We start from the raw sequence: 13,453 nt of genomic DNA on the forward strand, positions 1-13,453 counted from the left end.
TAAGAGACAGATAGGAAAATATGTCAAATGTGGCAATTGGTGCCGAAACACGATTGAAGGGGAAGAATGTGTTGATTCTCAAATGGGCACAAAGATAAGTATTAATCAGGACACAGACTGTACTACAGCGGGAGTCGTGTATGTTATTTTGTGCCCATGCATGTTAGTTTACATGGGATGTACACAGCGTCCCATTAAAATAGATTTAACAGAACATAAATCACGAATTCATACATTAAATATGCAAGCCTCTCTGGTTCAACATGGGGGGGGGGCTGAAATCATACACTAGAACAACTACAGTGGAGAATTATTGATGTGTTTAAACTGGGAAATGAGGGTAATACGGTTACACCTCAGGGGCTAAATAACGAACTGGATTGGTTGTCACTAGCCTAAGGGTCAAAGGAGATACGATAGAGGTCTATAAAATATTGAGTGGAGTGGAACAAGTAGATGGGAATTGCTTGTTTACACTTTCCAAATATATAGTACAAGGAGTAGGAAGCATCCTATGAAAATACTAAATGGTAGATTTAAAACAAACCAGCGAAAATATTTCTTCACTTAACAGATAATTGAACTCTGGAATTCATTGCTGGAGAATGTAGTGAAAGCAGTTAGTTTAGCAGGGTTTAAGAAAAGTTTGGATAATTTCCTATAAGAGAAGTCCATAAGCCATTATTAAGATGGTTTGGGGAAATCCACTGCTTATTCCTAAAATAAGCAGCATAAAATATGTTTTTCTCCTTGGCATCTTGCCAGGTAAATGTGACCTGGGTTGGCTACTGTTGGAAACAGGATACTGGTCTTGATGGACCTTCGGTCTGTCCCATTATGGCAACTCTTATGTTCTTATGTTCTTTAGATTCCACATGGTTGCTAGTACTCAGATTTCAATAGTGACCTGAAAACTTTTTTTTTTTTGGGGGGGGGGAGGGGAGCTATACATCATTTCAGTAAAATTAGGAGCTATAGAGTTGTTGATGTATTTAAAACAGTTGTTCAAGCATTAATCCTTAGTCGACTGGGTTATTGCAATGTATTATATGCTTGCTGCTCTGATTCATTGATAAAGAAGTTGCAGCCTTTAGAGAATACAGCATTACGATTACGGTAGTTTATTCAGCTAAAAAATATTTGATAGTATCTCTCCTTTATTTACGAAGTTCCATTGGTTGCCCATTCATGTTAGGATTTTGCTTAAAATAAGTATTTTTGTAGTTAAGATCTTTTATGGGTCAATACTATATCCAATTATGGTGAAAGTGGGTAATAAATAATCTATATAGGTGCTCCACTTATCAAAAAGGGCTCACTCTCAACAGAAGAAAAAGCCTCAGGTTTTCTTTAGGTAAGGCATAAAGCTCAAACCTCCTCCACCAACATCATCGGCTAAAAAACTTCCGGAGAGTGTATGCAAAACTGCCACATTTTACTTTGCAGGACTGAAATAGCTGTCGCTCCTATATGTGAGGAAACAAGTGATAATTAAATTTTAGCCAACGTTTCACGGTCATAAAGACTGTTTCTTCAGGGCTAATGCATTCTCACTCTTCACCAACACATTTTGAGCTGCTTGCACTTTCACACCAATGTTGAGAATGAGCCCTTAGATGGGTAAATTCCACAATAGATGACATCATTGGTAGCATGGTCTTCCCATAAAGGCTCTCTCCGTTCAAAAGATAGATTGCTTTTTTATTATCCTGCAGTGAGGGGAGTGAAATATAAGCAGTTGTTTATGTCTGGATTTGTATTTAATGCAGTCAAGGTCTGGAATGATCTTCCAGAAATTATTCACACTTCTATAAATATGTTATCTAGACCAGTGGTTCCCAACCCTGTCCTGGAGGAACACCAGGCCAATCGGGTTTTCAGGCTAGCCCTAATGAATATGCATGAAGCAAATTTGCATGCCTATCACTTCCATCATATGCAAATCTCTCTCATGCATATTCATTAGGGCTAGCCTGAAAACCCGATTGGCCTGGTGTTCCTCCAGGACAGGGTTGGGAATCACTGATCTAGACGACTTTTGAAAACTTGGTTGTTTATAAAACATCTACCATGAAAAGGGACAAAATTCTTAACATTTACCCCCCCCCCCCTTTTACAAAAGCGTAGTGCAGTTATTAGCACCAGCTGCAACAGTAACAGCTCCTGTGCTCATAGGAATTCTATGAGCGTCGGAGCTGTTACAGCCACAGCCGGCACTAAAATCCACGCTGTGCTTTTGTAAAAAAAAAGGGGGGGAGGGCGGTAATGATTTGTTATCTTACCTGGGAATGTGTAGGGTTTAAGTTTTACAGTAATTTAAAAGCCGTGTCAAATTAGCAATGGCACATAAGGGATACAAGGATTAATTAGTATTAGTTTCATTTCCATACTTTTCCTAATAATTTATAGCATCCTGCTTGCTCTTTTGGCCACTGCAGCACACTAGTTACGATGCCACATAGATGTTTTCCTTGGGTGTCGTCATAGAATACTAGCTTAGGCCCGGATTCTCTAAATGGTACCCTTGTCAGCAGCTGCCAATCACCTGTCAATCACTTGACAGCACCATTTAGAGAATTGCGTCTCCCGCAAACACAGGCGCTGGAAATGTAGGCTGGGGTTTTCAAGGCCTACATTTCCAGCGCCTACCTTTGATGTGAATTGCACCTGTCGAGGTATCTATCAGTGCCTAATGCCACTTCTGGCATTAGCCACACCTACAGTGGTTTTGGGCAATGGTAGGCACCTCTGGAGGTGTGATTCTGGCTGTTTTTTTAGGCGCTAGCTGGAAATCTCTTTTACAAAAAAACTCTTAAATAGCATTTCCTTCTTAACTTAGGTGCTGGAAGGGCGCCTACTAGCTCCTAAGTTAAGATGCCGTTTATAGAATATGGGCCTTAGTGCTTATATTTTGGTCACTTTACACACCATTTATAGGATCATCCTGATAATGTGTATGAGCAAGAGGGGCGTACCAGAGGCAGAGCATGGGCTAAACATAGGTGGGGATCCCACTTCCGCATGTAATTTACAGAACGCTATAAGTTATAAGTGTCCGTGACACACAGATCAAGTCACTAGACTCACTAATGAACTTCCGCAGAGCAATAAAGACCTTCCTCTTCCGCCAATCGGGCCATTAAAACTGCCTCCTCAATATACTTCTCCTCGTACTCTTCACTATGACCAACCTGGTCTCTAGAATAATCTCTGTTATTGTCTACTGTAACCTATTTGTTGTCATGACTAGTCTGTTTTCAAATGATTGTGAATGTCTACTTGTAACCCATTCTGAGCTTCTGGGAGAACGGGATAGAAATTGAAATAAATAAATATAGGTGCCTTCACTAATGCCTGCTCTATGACTTGTGTAAGTCCAGACACCTAAATGTTAGGTGTGATGATATTGGGTTTTACTAGTTTTCTCTAACTTAGGCACCTAAATTCTGTTATAGATTACATGCACGTGGAGCACCTAAATTGAGGTCTCCAGCTGCACCCATTTATTTCATAATCCATAGATAAGATTACGACTGAAGAACTCATAATATCTAACGAAAGAAAAGAATGAGTCACCATAAATCCAACCATGACCTACAGCTGAATACAATTCTAAACTGTCTATCATCATGAAATGCAGTGCATCTTTTAATTTCATATGTTCTCCAAGAACTGTCAGATGAAAAATAGGGTTCATTCTCCTTCGCATTTTAATATTTCCAAGGATGTAATGTTTTTCACAGTACTCTATATAAATTCATTTTCTAGCATGTGTTTTCAAAGCTGACTCACATAGTTGAAAATAAGTATAAAAGTACTGTGTATTAAGCTTTAGCAGTGTATAAAAAGTTTTTCCCTATATTTGGGTGAAAGATACAGTGCACTGATTCTCTCTTTTCCAATAAATAATACGGAGAAGCAAAACTTTTACTTGTCATCTGCATTTATTTTTTTTACTGGTTAAAACCTCACTGGAACACCAGACGAACCAAATTATTTATCTTATGGATTAAAACTGGATAAGGATGATTAAGATCTAAGATGGCTGCTGCTTCAGAGATGTCAGTTGGAGAAACCCGGTGGTCGTTTATTCTTTTTCTCTCGTTGTTGTTTTTTTTGCTACTCACATGGGGAAGTGAAAGATATCATTTTTGGTAACGTCTTCCACAGTCTTGGGAGGACCTGCTTTATTCCAAACTTCTGTCCTAGAACTCACAGCTGGCAGCATTGCATCAGGTGAAGTTCTTGCTACAGGTCAGGGAGTGGTAGTCCAGCTTAGAAGTAATCATTGAGTCCTGTTGCCCCAGTTTCCCCAGTGCTTCCAGACTTGCTTCGAGGCTCATGGGTTTCCCTCATTTGTGGACATTAGAGGAATTGAATTGGGTTTATTTCTTTTTATGCTATTGTGCCTGTTGGATTTTTTTCTCTGTGTTACCTATGCATGTGTTAAGTTAGGGCTACCAGATTTTACTTTAGTAAAATATGGACCCCTCTAGACCCAAGCCCAGGCCTTCCTAGTTCCACCCATCCCTGCCCTGTTATGCCCCAGTTCTGCCCCACCCCCTCTCCACACTGCCTGCTCTTGTCGGGGAAGAAGGCATCCATGCATGCGCGGATGCCCTCCTGCCCGACGTGATTTGAGGAAGCTTTACATAACCTGGACAAAGTGCCTGGTTTTGAAAAGCCGTCTAGACCCCTGGATATGTCCTCGAAAAGGATGATATGTCTGGGGAAATCTGAACATCTGGTAACCCTGTGTTAAGGGGATACCTGAAATTGTATTGGGGGGGGGGAGTTATCAAGCTGCTTTAGAGCTTTAAATCACGTTATTTGCCCTTTAACATGACTTAAAAGGCCCTAATGCAGTTTGACTTATTTCACCACAGTGATATTTAAAGTCACCATAGGTTACATGTTAATGAAATGCAAAACATGCTGATGCATGTAAAGCTGTTCATTACTATGTAAAACCCTAAGTCACGCTATGGCCCATAAATTTTATGCTTGTTACTATGGAAACCGTATAGGTAATATATGGTATATAAATTTTTAAATAAATAAAATCATGCTCCTTCTCTCTATCCAACCATCCTCATTCCCTGCGCTTCCTATGAGTCCCAATAGAAACCAATCATATGCTTCATTTGCCATACAACCAGCTGCCCAATGCAAACACACCCTGGCAGGACCACCTCTCGCCCCATTCCAAGATGAAAAGCATTTGAATCCTCAGCCAATGGCTTTTACATCCAGCTGTAGGGTCTACATTGCCATCTAGATACTCATGATTATGATGAATCAAATGATTTTTTAATGTTAAGAAACTTGCTGAGAAACCACATCATATCATGCTAGATACTAATCAAAGAACTTTATTGGTCAACTATTTTGGTGATTTATAATAATAAGCTTGTTGCATGTAGGGAAATGTTGTAGAGATGTAGGGTGCGGTGCTAATCTAAATTCAGTTGACATTACACATGATCACTGCTTTGATATTTTCATATGCAAAGTTTATACTGATTTAACTATGCTACTGGCATTTTAGCCCTATTGATTACTAAGATAAAGCAACAATTAATCAAAATCAGTGGCGTAGTAATAGAGGAGGTGAGGGGGGCGGTCCTCCATGGGTGCCATTTTCCTCAGGGCACTGGCACCCCTCCTCCTCTCCGCCTCTTCCCACTTCTAGAAAATGTACAGAGAAAAGCAACACAAATGATAAAAGGGATGTCCGTCACACAACATATAATTAAACTCTGGAATTCATTGCCGGAGAATGTGGTAAAGTCAGTTAGCTTAGCGAGTTTGAAAAAGGTTTGGCTAATTTCCTAAAAGAGAAGTCCATAGGTCTTTATTGAGATGGCTAGGGGAAATCCACTACTTATTCTTAGGATAAGCAGCATATAATCTGTTTTACTACTTAAGATCTAGCCAGGTACTTGGGACCTGGGTTGGCCACTGTTGGAAACAGGATACTGGACTTGATGGACCTTCAGTCTGTCCCAGTATGGCAATTCTTATATATATTTTTTTTTCTTTCACTTTTCGAGTTCCTTAGTTTTGGTGGGTTTTGTAGTTTTATTTTTAAAAATGAAATAAAAACAAACAAACAAAAAAAGTAAAATTAAAATAAAATACTGTACTGGATATTCAGTGCACATTCCTCCAACTCAAGGGATAATTTTTAAAAGAAAAGGTATGTGATATATCTTTCTTTAGGAAAATAATGTAATCTAACAGCACACCTTCCACACAAGTTAGGCCTTCCCTAAGTGCAAAATTAAGAAAAAAATAATAATGTAGATGATGATGAAAGATGTGTTTGCGATGCAGGATTAAAAATGAAGTGTATGGCAAACAGTATACATACACGTTTCTATATGGTTGTCTCAAAATTTTACTTTATAAACATGAAGCTAATATTTCAAGGAAAAATCACAACCACTTAATCCAATGAAATGTTTTGCTTCTGCTGTGCATGGAACCACTTTTATTATTTCAATAACATTCAGATTGTTCTATTCATACTATGCTTCTTAATGTATTTATGTTGAATCTATGACATATTATTGACAGAAAAAGCACTGAAGTACTGTGATGAAACAGGAAACTGGTTCCGACACCCAGAGAGTAATCGGACCTGGTCTAATTACACAATGTGCATCTCTTTTACTTCGGAGAAACTGAAGGTAGGTATTCTATTCCATTTCTGCCTTAGACAATGCTAGGTTTTTAAGACCATGTTTTTAGCATCACATAAGTGCTTATAATTTGAGCTGTTTACAGAACTGCACATTTGATTGAAAAGGTCATCACATTTGGCAAGGGTTTAGAATTCATGAGTCTTCGCTTTCACTGGAATCCAATGAGCAATCATTGACACTTTTTTAAAGGCATGCCCTCAAAACTACTGCAGACATGAATGCATTGTGTGTATCCATTCTTAAAAGAGTATTGAAGAGAACTGAAGCATGTTTTGGGTCTGAATGCATCTTTTGTGTGCTCTATATGCTGTATCCTGTGAAGACACCTGAGTCTGAAACATGCAATCTCTAGTGGCAAATTGGATGGAAATAGCATACCAATCATTTTTGTATCATTGATTCTCTTCACCCAGCTTTTACTGTAGAGTTATAGTCTTGAGTTATCATTGCAAAAATAAAATATTTTAAGAATTAAGCAGAATCATCGCTGCTTAAGTTGTAGTAAGGGCCAATTACAGCGACTTAAAGCCATGACGCTGCTTGATGAATTCCCCCCTTAGTTACTAAATTATGTACTGTCAATTAATTCTAAAATGTCTTATTTCTGCAATGACAGCACAAGTCTATAACTCTAAAGAAAAGGCTGGGTGAAGGGAAAATCAAAGATACAAAAATAATTGGTAAGCTATATCCATCCAACTTGCCACTAGAGATTGCATGTTTCAGACTCAGATGTCTTCACAATATATAATGAATGCAAAGGATGCATTTAGGCCCCAAATATCAGAAAATGAATAGAGAACAAAAATGCAGTTGCTACACAAAAAAATGGCAATGGTCTTGGGTTCATCATCAATACATGGAAAAACACAATATTTCCTTATACGGACAATCTGATTCCTAGCAGTAGTCATGTCATTTTGGAGCCAGCATAGGACTGGGTAGGGGCAACTAAAAATTGCTCCTGACTGAAGAGCTCTCTGAACCCCAGAGGACCCCTGGAAGATCCCTATCCTGAACTACCAATGAACATGGTAAGGTGGGGGTGGGAGAGGGGCTTTGAATGTTAGAGGGACTTGAATTGGGGGGCCAAGATGGGGGTGGGGACTTCTGTTGGGGGGAGGGCTGAGCCGGGGAGGGGGGGCTTGAGTCAGTGGGGCTCTAAACTAGTGGCCCGGGAGCATCGGGCTGCTATTCTGTTGCTGGGCCATGGGATTAATGCTGCTTGTGAGGTGGCTCCCAGGCAGTGTTATTCCTGTGAGATGGAATTCAGCAACCTGTGATTCCAGGATACCACAGGTTGCTGAATCATGCAAGGTATCCTTTACCACATCCTGATGAATTCTCGCTAAGTCATAAAATTAGAGGGAGACGAAAATAATTATAATCTCTTTTCAACAAGCACTACTACTACTACTTATCACTTATATAGCATTGAAAGGCGTACCCAGTGCTGTACATTTTGACATTTATAGACATTCCCTGCTCAGAAGAGCTTACAATCTAACTTGGACAGACAGATATAGGGTTGGAGATGCAGAACCCAAGGTGAGAGGAGTTAGGAGTTGAGAGCAGTCTCCAAGAGGTAAGAGGTGAGCTTTTAACTGGGCTTTGAACACTGCCAGAGACGGAGCCTGCCGTATGGATTCGGGCAGCTTGTTCCAAGTATAGGGTACAGCAAGGCAGAAGGGATGGAGTCTGGAGTTGGCAGTTGAAGAGAAGGGCACAGCTGAGCGGAGCTCTCGGGGGGGGGGTGATCATAGGGGGAGATAAGTGATCAGAGATAGTGAGGTGCGGCTGAGTGAGTACATTTGTAGGTCAGTAAGAGGAGTTTGAATTGTATTCGGAAATGAATGGGAAGCCAATGAAGTGACTTTAGGAGAGGGATAATGTGAGTATTGCGGCTCTCCTGGAATATAAGTCGTATAGCTGAATTCTGGATGAATTGGAGGTGAGCGAGACGGCTAAACGGAAGACCTGAAAGTAATGAATAGCAGTAGTCTAAGCATTGCTATTTCTTAGGACAAGGATGTAGGAGTTGAGGCCTCAAACAGGCCAGACTTTTGCAAATATGTATGAGAAATTTGTATGCAATGGAGGTAGTATGTATGCAGGTCTATCTCATGCATAGTCATTAAGGATATCCTCTTGAGGGATAGTCTGGGTGTGCTCATGCATTTCAAGTTTTATTGTGTTTAATATACCGACCGTCAACATGTATCTGGTTAGTTTACAATGCTAAAAAAAATAAAATAAAATAAAAAGTAAAATAGTAATTGTATATATATGAGGGGGCGTGAACATTGAAAAGACCATAAACAAGAACTTACATGAATTTGAGGGTAATAAGGGAAAGGAAGGGTCAATAAGTACATTATTAAAACAAAATTTAAAAGAAAGGGAGGAGGGAGGATATGACATCGGGATAGGGGTCACTTCATAAAAGCGGTTGAGATGATTTTACTGGTTTAGGAAGAGGAGGTATTTAGAGGTTATGCTATGCATCTTGAAATAGGAATGTTTTTAGTTTGGTCTTGAATTTAACGAGAAGATTTTCATGACGGAATTGAGGTGGCATGGCGTTCCATAAGGTTTCCCCACCCCCAGTGTTAAAAATTAATATCTTGGCTGGCGGGAATCCCCAAGCCCCACCAGCTGAAGACATCCTCCACTAGAACCTCCTACTACCTGGGCCCAGTGAACACTAGAGAATATGGCAGCATGTTTCCATCTACTGACACTGGCACCTCCGCTCCCCCTCACTTATGCATGCTGAGTTCATGCATGAATATGGCAGGTGCAAAAGTTTGGACACCCTTTCAGTCAGTACTTTGTAAAACTTGCTTTGGTAGAAATAACAGGTTCCAGCTGTTTCCTTTTGCCAGCAAGAAGATTTTGGAATTATTTAAACCGTCTTTAATGATGAATTCTTCTAGCTCTCTAGGTCTCTTTGCATGTATAGATTGCCAATAATATCCAAGCTTGGCTTTTCCTATGTTGAAAAAGGTTTTTCTCATAAGAAAATATTTGAAGGGATGAACTTCAAAGATCTATCAGTGAAATTAAAGAATATATGGGAACTGAAAAAAATGACAGATCAAGAAATGAGAACAGAATAAATCCAATCAATTGCAGATGATATTATGTACTTCATTTTAAATTCATAAATGCTTATTTTTTTAGAAATGAGATGGTAAATAAGACCAAGAACGTTATAATGCCTCTGTATTGCTCCATGGTGTGACCTCATCTTGAGTATTGCATTTAATTCTGGTTGCTGTATCTCAAAAAAGAAATAGCGGCATTAAAAAAGGTTCAAAGAAGAGTGACCAAATTGACAAAGGGGATGGATCGCTTCTCATATGAGGAAAGGCTAAAGAGGTTAGGGTTCTTCAGCGTGGAAAAGAGACAGCTGAGGGGAGATATGATTGAGGTCTACAAAATCCTAAGTGGTGTAGAACGGGTAAAAGTGAATTGATTTTTTACTCTTTTAGGTAATATGTAGAAATAAAAATATAAAGGAAAAAAAATAATACCTGTTGTATTGGACTAACTTAGGGCTCCTTTTACGAAGCCGCGTTAGTGGTTTAATGCACATAATAGCGCACTAGATGCTAACGCCAGCATTGGGCTGGCGTTAGTTCTAGTCACGTAGCGCAGGTTTAGCGTGCGCTAAAAAGCTATGTGTGCTAAAACCGCTAACGCAACTTCGTAAAAGGAGCCCTTAATGTAGTTTATGATTAGCTTTCAAAGGTAACCCTTCCTCCTCAAATCAGAAATACCGTATATACTCAAATATAAACTGACCTGAATATAAACCAAGGTAACCTTTTTTTCTCCCAAAAAAGAAGGAAAACAGTTTGACCCAAAAAAGGTCGCCTTGCCCTGCCTGGCTCTGCACCCTGCTTACCCTCCCTCTCTGTTCTGCCAGGCTCTGCATCCAGCCGCCTCACTCCCTCCCTCCCTTTCTCCTGTCCCCCCTTCTGCCCAATGCCTTGCAGGCCTCCACCATAAGTCCTGGTGGTCCAGCAGTGGGCCGGGACTTGAGGGATACCTCCTGCCTCTTGACCCAGTTGATTCTAAGAATTTTTACCTCCCTTACACCTTCCCTGCCTACCTTTAGAATTCTTGGTGGTCCAGCGGTGAACCGCAGCAGGAGCAACCTTCCTTCACTCCTGCCCATGCAGAGCTGCTAGCTGGTTGGCTGCTGTAAAAGTTTGGACAGGAGGGAGGACAGGGACAGGAGGCGGGAGGGATCCCTGCTGTCCTGGCCCACCAGGGATTTAGAAGGGAGCTGTAGTTCTTTCATAATATATTTGTGCTACAAAATATGTATCTGAAAGGGAACTCACTCATCTCATGCTTGGATCAGAAAAATGCTGAGCAACTCTTAAGGAGTTCCCCTTGGAAGCTGAAATATCAATAGAGACGCAAAGCATACAGAAGATATGATTGTCTAGGGAATGTATATGAAGGATCCTTAGATGGAAAGTAGCTGTGGTTGAAACACTAATAAATGGTGCCACTACCTCATAAGTTTCAGGCATGTGTTAATTCAACCCTTTGTGTGTCTAGTTCCATCACAGGAATACATTTCACGTTGCTGATTTCACATTAACAGCCAACAAAGTCAAGTGTGTAATTGCTAAACCCATTAAACCATAATTATGCAAATGCAGAGGCACACTTTTAATTAATTAATTAATTAATTAATTAATTGAAGGATTCTGCACTATCAGTAGCTTTCTAAGCAGATTACAGCTATACATACATAATTTAAGACGAGACACAACATAATTTACAGGGTTAACAAATACAGGGTGGGGTGAGGTGTATAGGTATACAGTCATGTTAGAGGCAAGACAAGGTGCATTTATAAATTTAGCTAAGTAACATCATTATTATTTTCTTTTTTGAGGTCTTCATTGAACCCTCCTTCTAGGTAGTGCATTACATTGTGGTGTCATGGATATTAATGCAGTGCATTGGCAAATGTTATTTCTAGAACATCAGAAACTCAGATGATTGTCACCAAGTAGAGATTCTATTTCTACAGTCGTTCATATTGAAACTGAAAATCATTAGGGAATTCTTATATGTTGTCAGCAGTTTCATCACTAGTGTTTACATTTCCTTCCCCTATTGACTGGGATAGTAAGGTGAGTGGTATTTCTGGGGATCAGGTAGAAGGCAGAGAATCATAAAATGTTGAAAAATGTTTCTTAGCTTATTTAGTAGGGCTGCATTTCGATAAAAAATTTCAATCACAATTAATGGTCCAATTAATACATTTTAATTGTGATTAATCAGACAGTTAAAGTACCATATATGTATAATATGTAAAGTAATAAGTAACCTCAGAAAGGACTGATAGTTTTCCTCCTTCAGAAAAGTTCCATCTGCCTATCCTACCTCTTCTGACATCACTTCCTGTTTCTATATAGGTGGGGCAGGTCAGCGGGAAAGCTTTGGATCAGGTCATAGACAGTAGTGCTGCCAGATTCAGAAAAAAAAAATTTGATTCGATTCGATTCAGCCTATTGAATTGGTTTTTCGATTCGATTTGATTTTCCTGCCCAATTGGGTGTTTTTTTTTTCAAACATCCTGGTGAGTTTATTTTATAGCCTCTTCACCCCCTTTGCCTTCTCCTAACCACACTGGGGCTGTGGTGTAAACAAAATAAACAAACAAAAAAGACTTTTCCTCTCTCTGTTAAATTCTAGCTCACGTTTGCGGGCTAACACCAGCTCTGGCAGGATACACATTTCAAATCTGACATATTGTAATCACAAAACAGAAAATAAAATTATTTTTTCTACCTTTTATTGTCTGGTCATTATTCAAATCTTGTTGGTCCCAGGCTCTGGTTGTCGTCTGATAATTTGCTTGCCAGGGTCTCCTTTCTCTGTGCTAACCATCCATCTTCTATCTCTGGCCCCCCCTTCAATTTCCATTCCCTCCCCCGGAGGTCTGGCATCTTTCCTTTTTATCGTCTCCCTCCACAGATCCACCTTTTCTTAACTACCCTTTCATCTAGCATCCCTCCCTCCTTCCCCACCACCCCAGGGTCCACCATCTCTCCCTTTCTTTTCCCAACTACCCTCCTATCTAGTATCTCTATCCCCTCCACACCATCCCTTGTGTTCAACTTCTCTCAATTCTGTTCCTTCCCTCCCTAAATCCCATTGTCCATCATCTCTCTCCCTCTCCTCTATTTTTAACCTGCCTGTCCCACCTGAAGGCCTCTGCCACCATCCCTGAAGGCCTTTCCCCCCCTTGAAGGCCTGTCTCCCCCCTTGAAGGCTTGTCCCCCCCCCTTAAAGGTCTGCATCCCATCCATGAAGGCCTGCCTGTCCCCCTCGAAGGCCTGCATCCCCCTGAAGACCTGCCTGCCTGTCCCCCCGACCCCCCCGAAGGACTGCTACCCCCCCCCCCCCCCGGAAGGCCTGCGTGTTCCCCTTGGCCTCCCACTGGTGTCCGGCTTCCTCCCTGGCCTCCCCGCACAGTTTACCTTATAGGAGCAGCCTGCAGAGAAGATCGCGGTGCTAGTGATCTTTGCAAACTGCTTCGGAGCTGTTCTTCTGCTGCTGTCCTGCCCCCTCCTCTGACATCAGAGGCAGGATCGCGGCGGAGGAAACAGCTCTGAAGCAGTTTGCAAAGATCGCTAGCACTGTGATCTTCTCTACAGGCTGCTCCTATAAGGTACACGGTGCGGGGAGGCCAAGGGGGAAGCCGGACGCCGGGG

The 13,453-nt window shown here is 40.8% G+C and overlaps 1 protein-coding gene across 10 annotated transcripts in view; it reads left to right on the forward strand.

Annotated features, from left to right (window-relative positions):
- Positions 1-13,453, forward strand: part of CALCR (calcitonin receptor) — a 587,401-nt gene that overhangs the window by 394,805 nt on the left and 179,143 nt on the right. For all 10 annotated transcript variants that reach the window (XM_033931114.1, XM_033931117.1, XM_033931112.1 and 7 more), the window contains one exon: positions 6,580-6,692. In XM_033931114.1, the coding sequence (XP_033787005.1) occupies positions 6,580-6,692 (113 nt within the window). The remainder of the gene's footprint in view (positions 1-6,579; positions 6,693-13,453) is intronic.

Source organism: Geotrypetes seraphini, chromosome 2 (assembly GCF_902459505.1).
Source record: "Geotrypetes seraphini chromosome 2, aGeoSer1.1, whole genome shotgun sequence".
Taxonomy (NCBI): domain Eukaryota; kingdom Metazoa; phylum Chordata; class Amphibia; order Gymnophiona; family Dermophiidae; genus Geotrypetes; species Geotrypetes seraphini.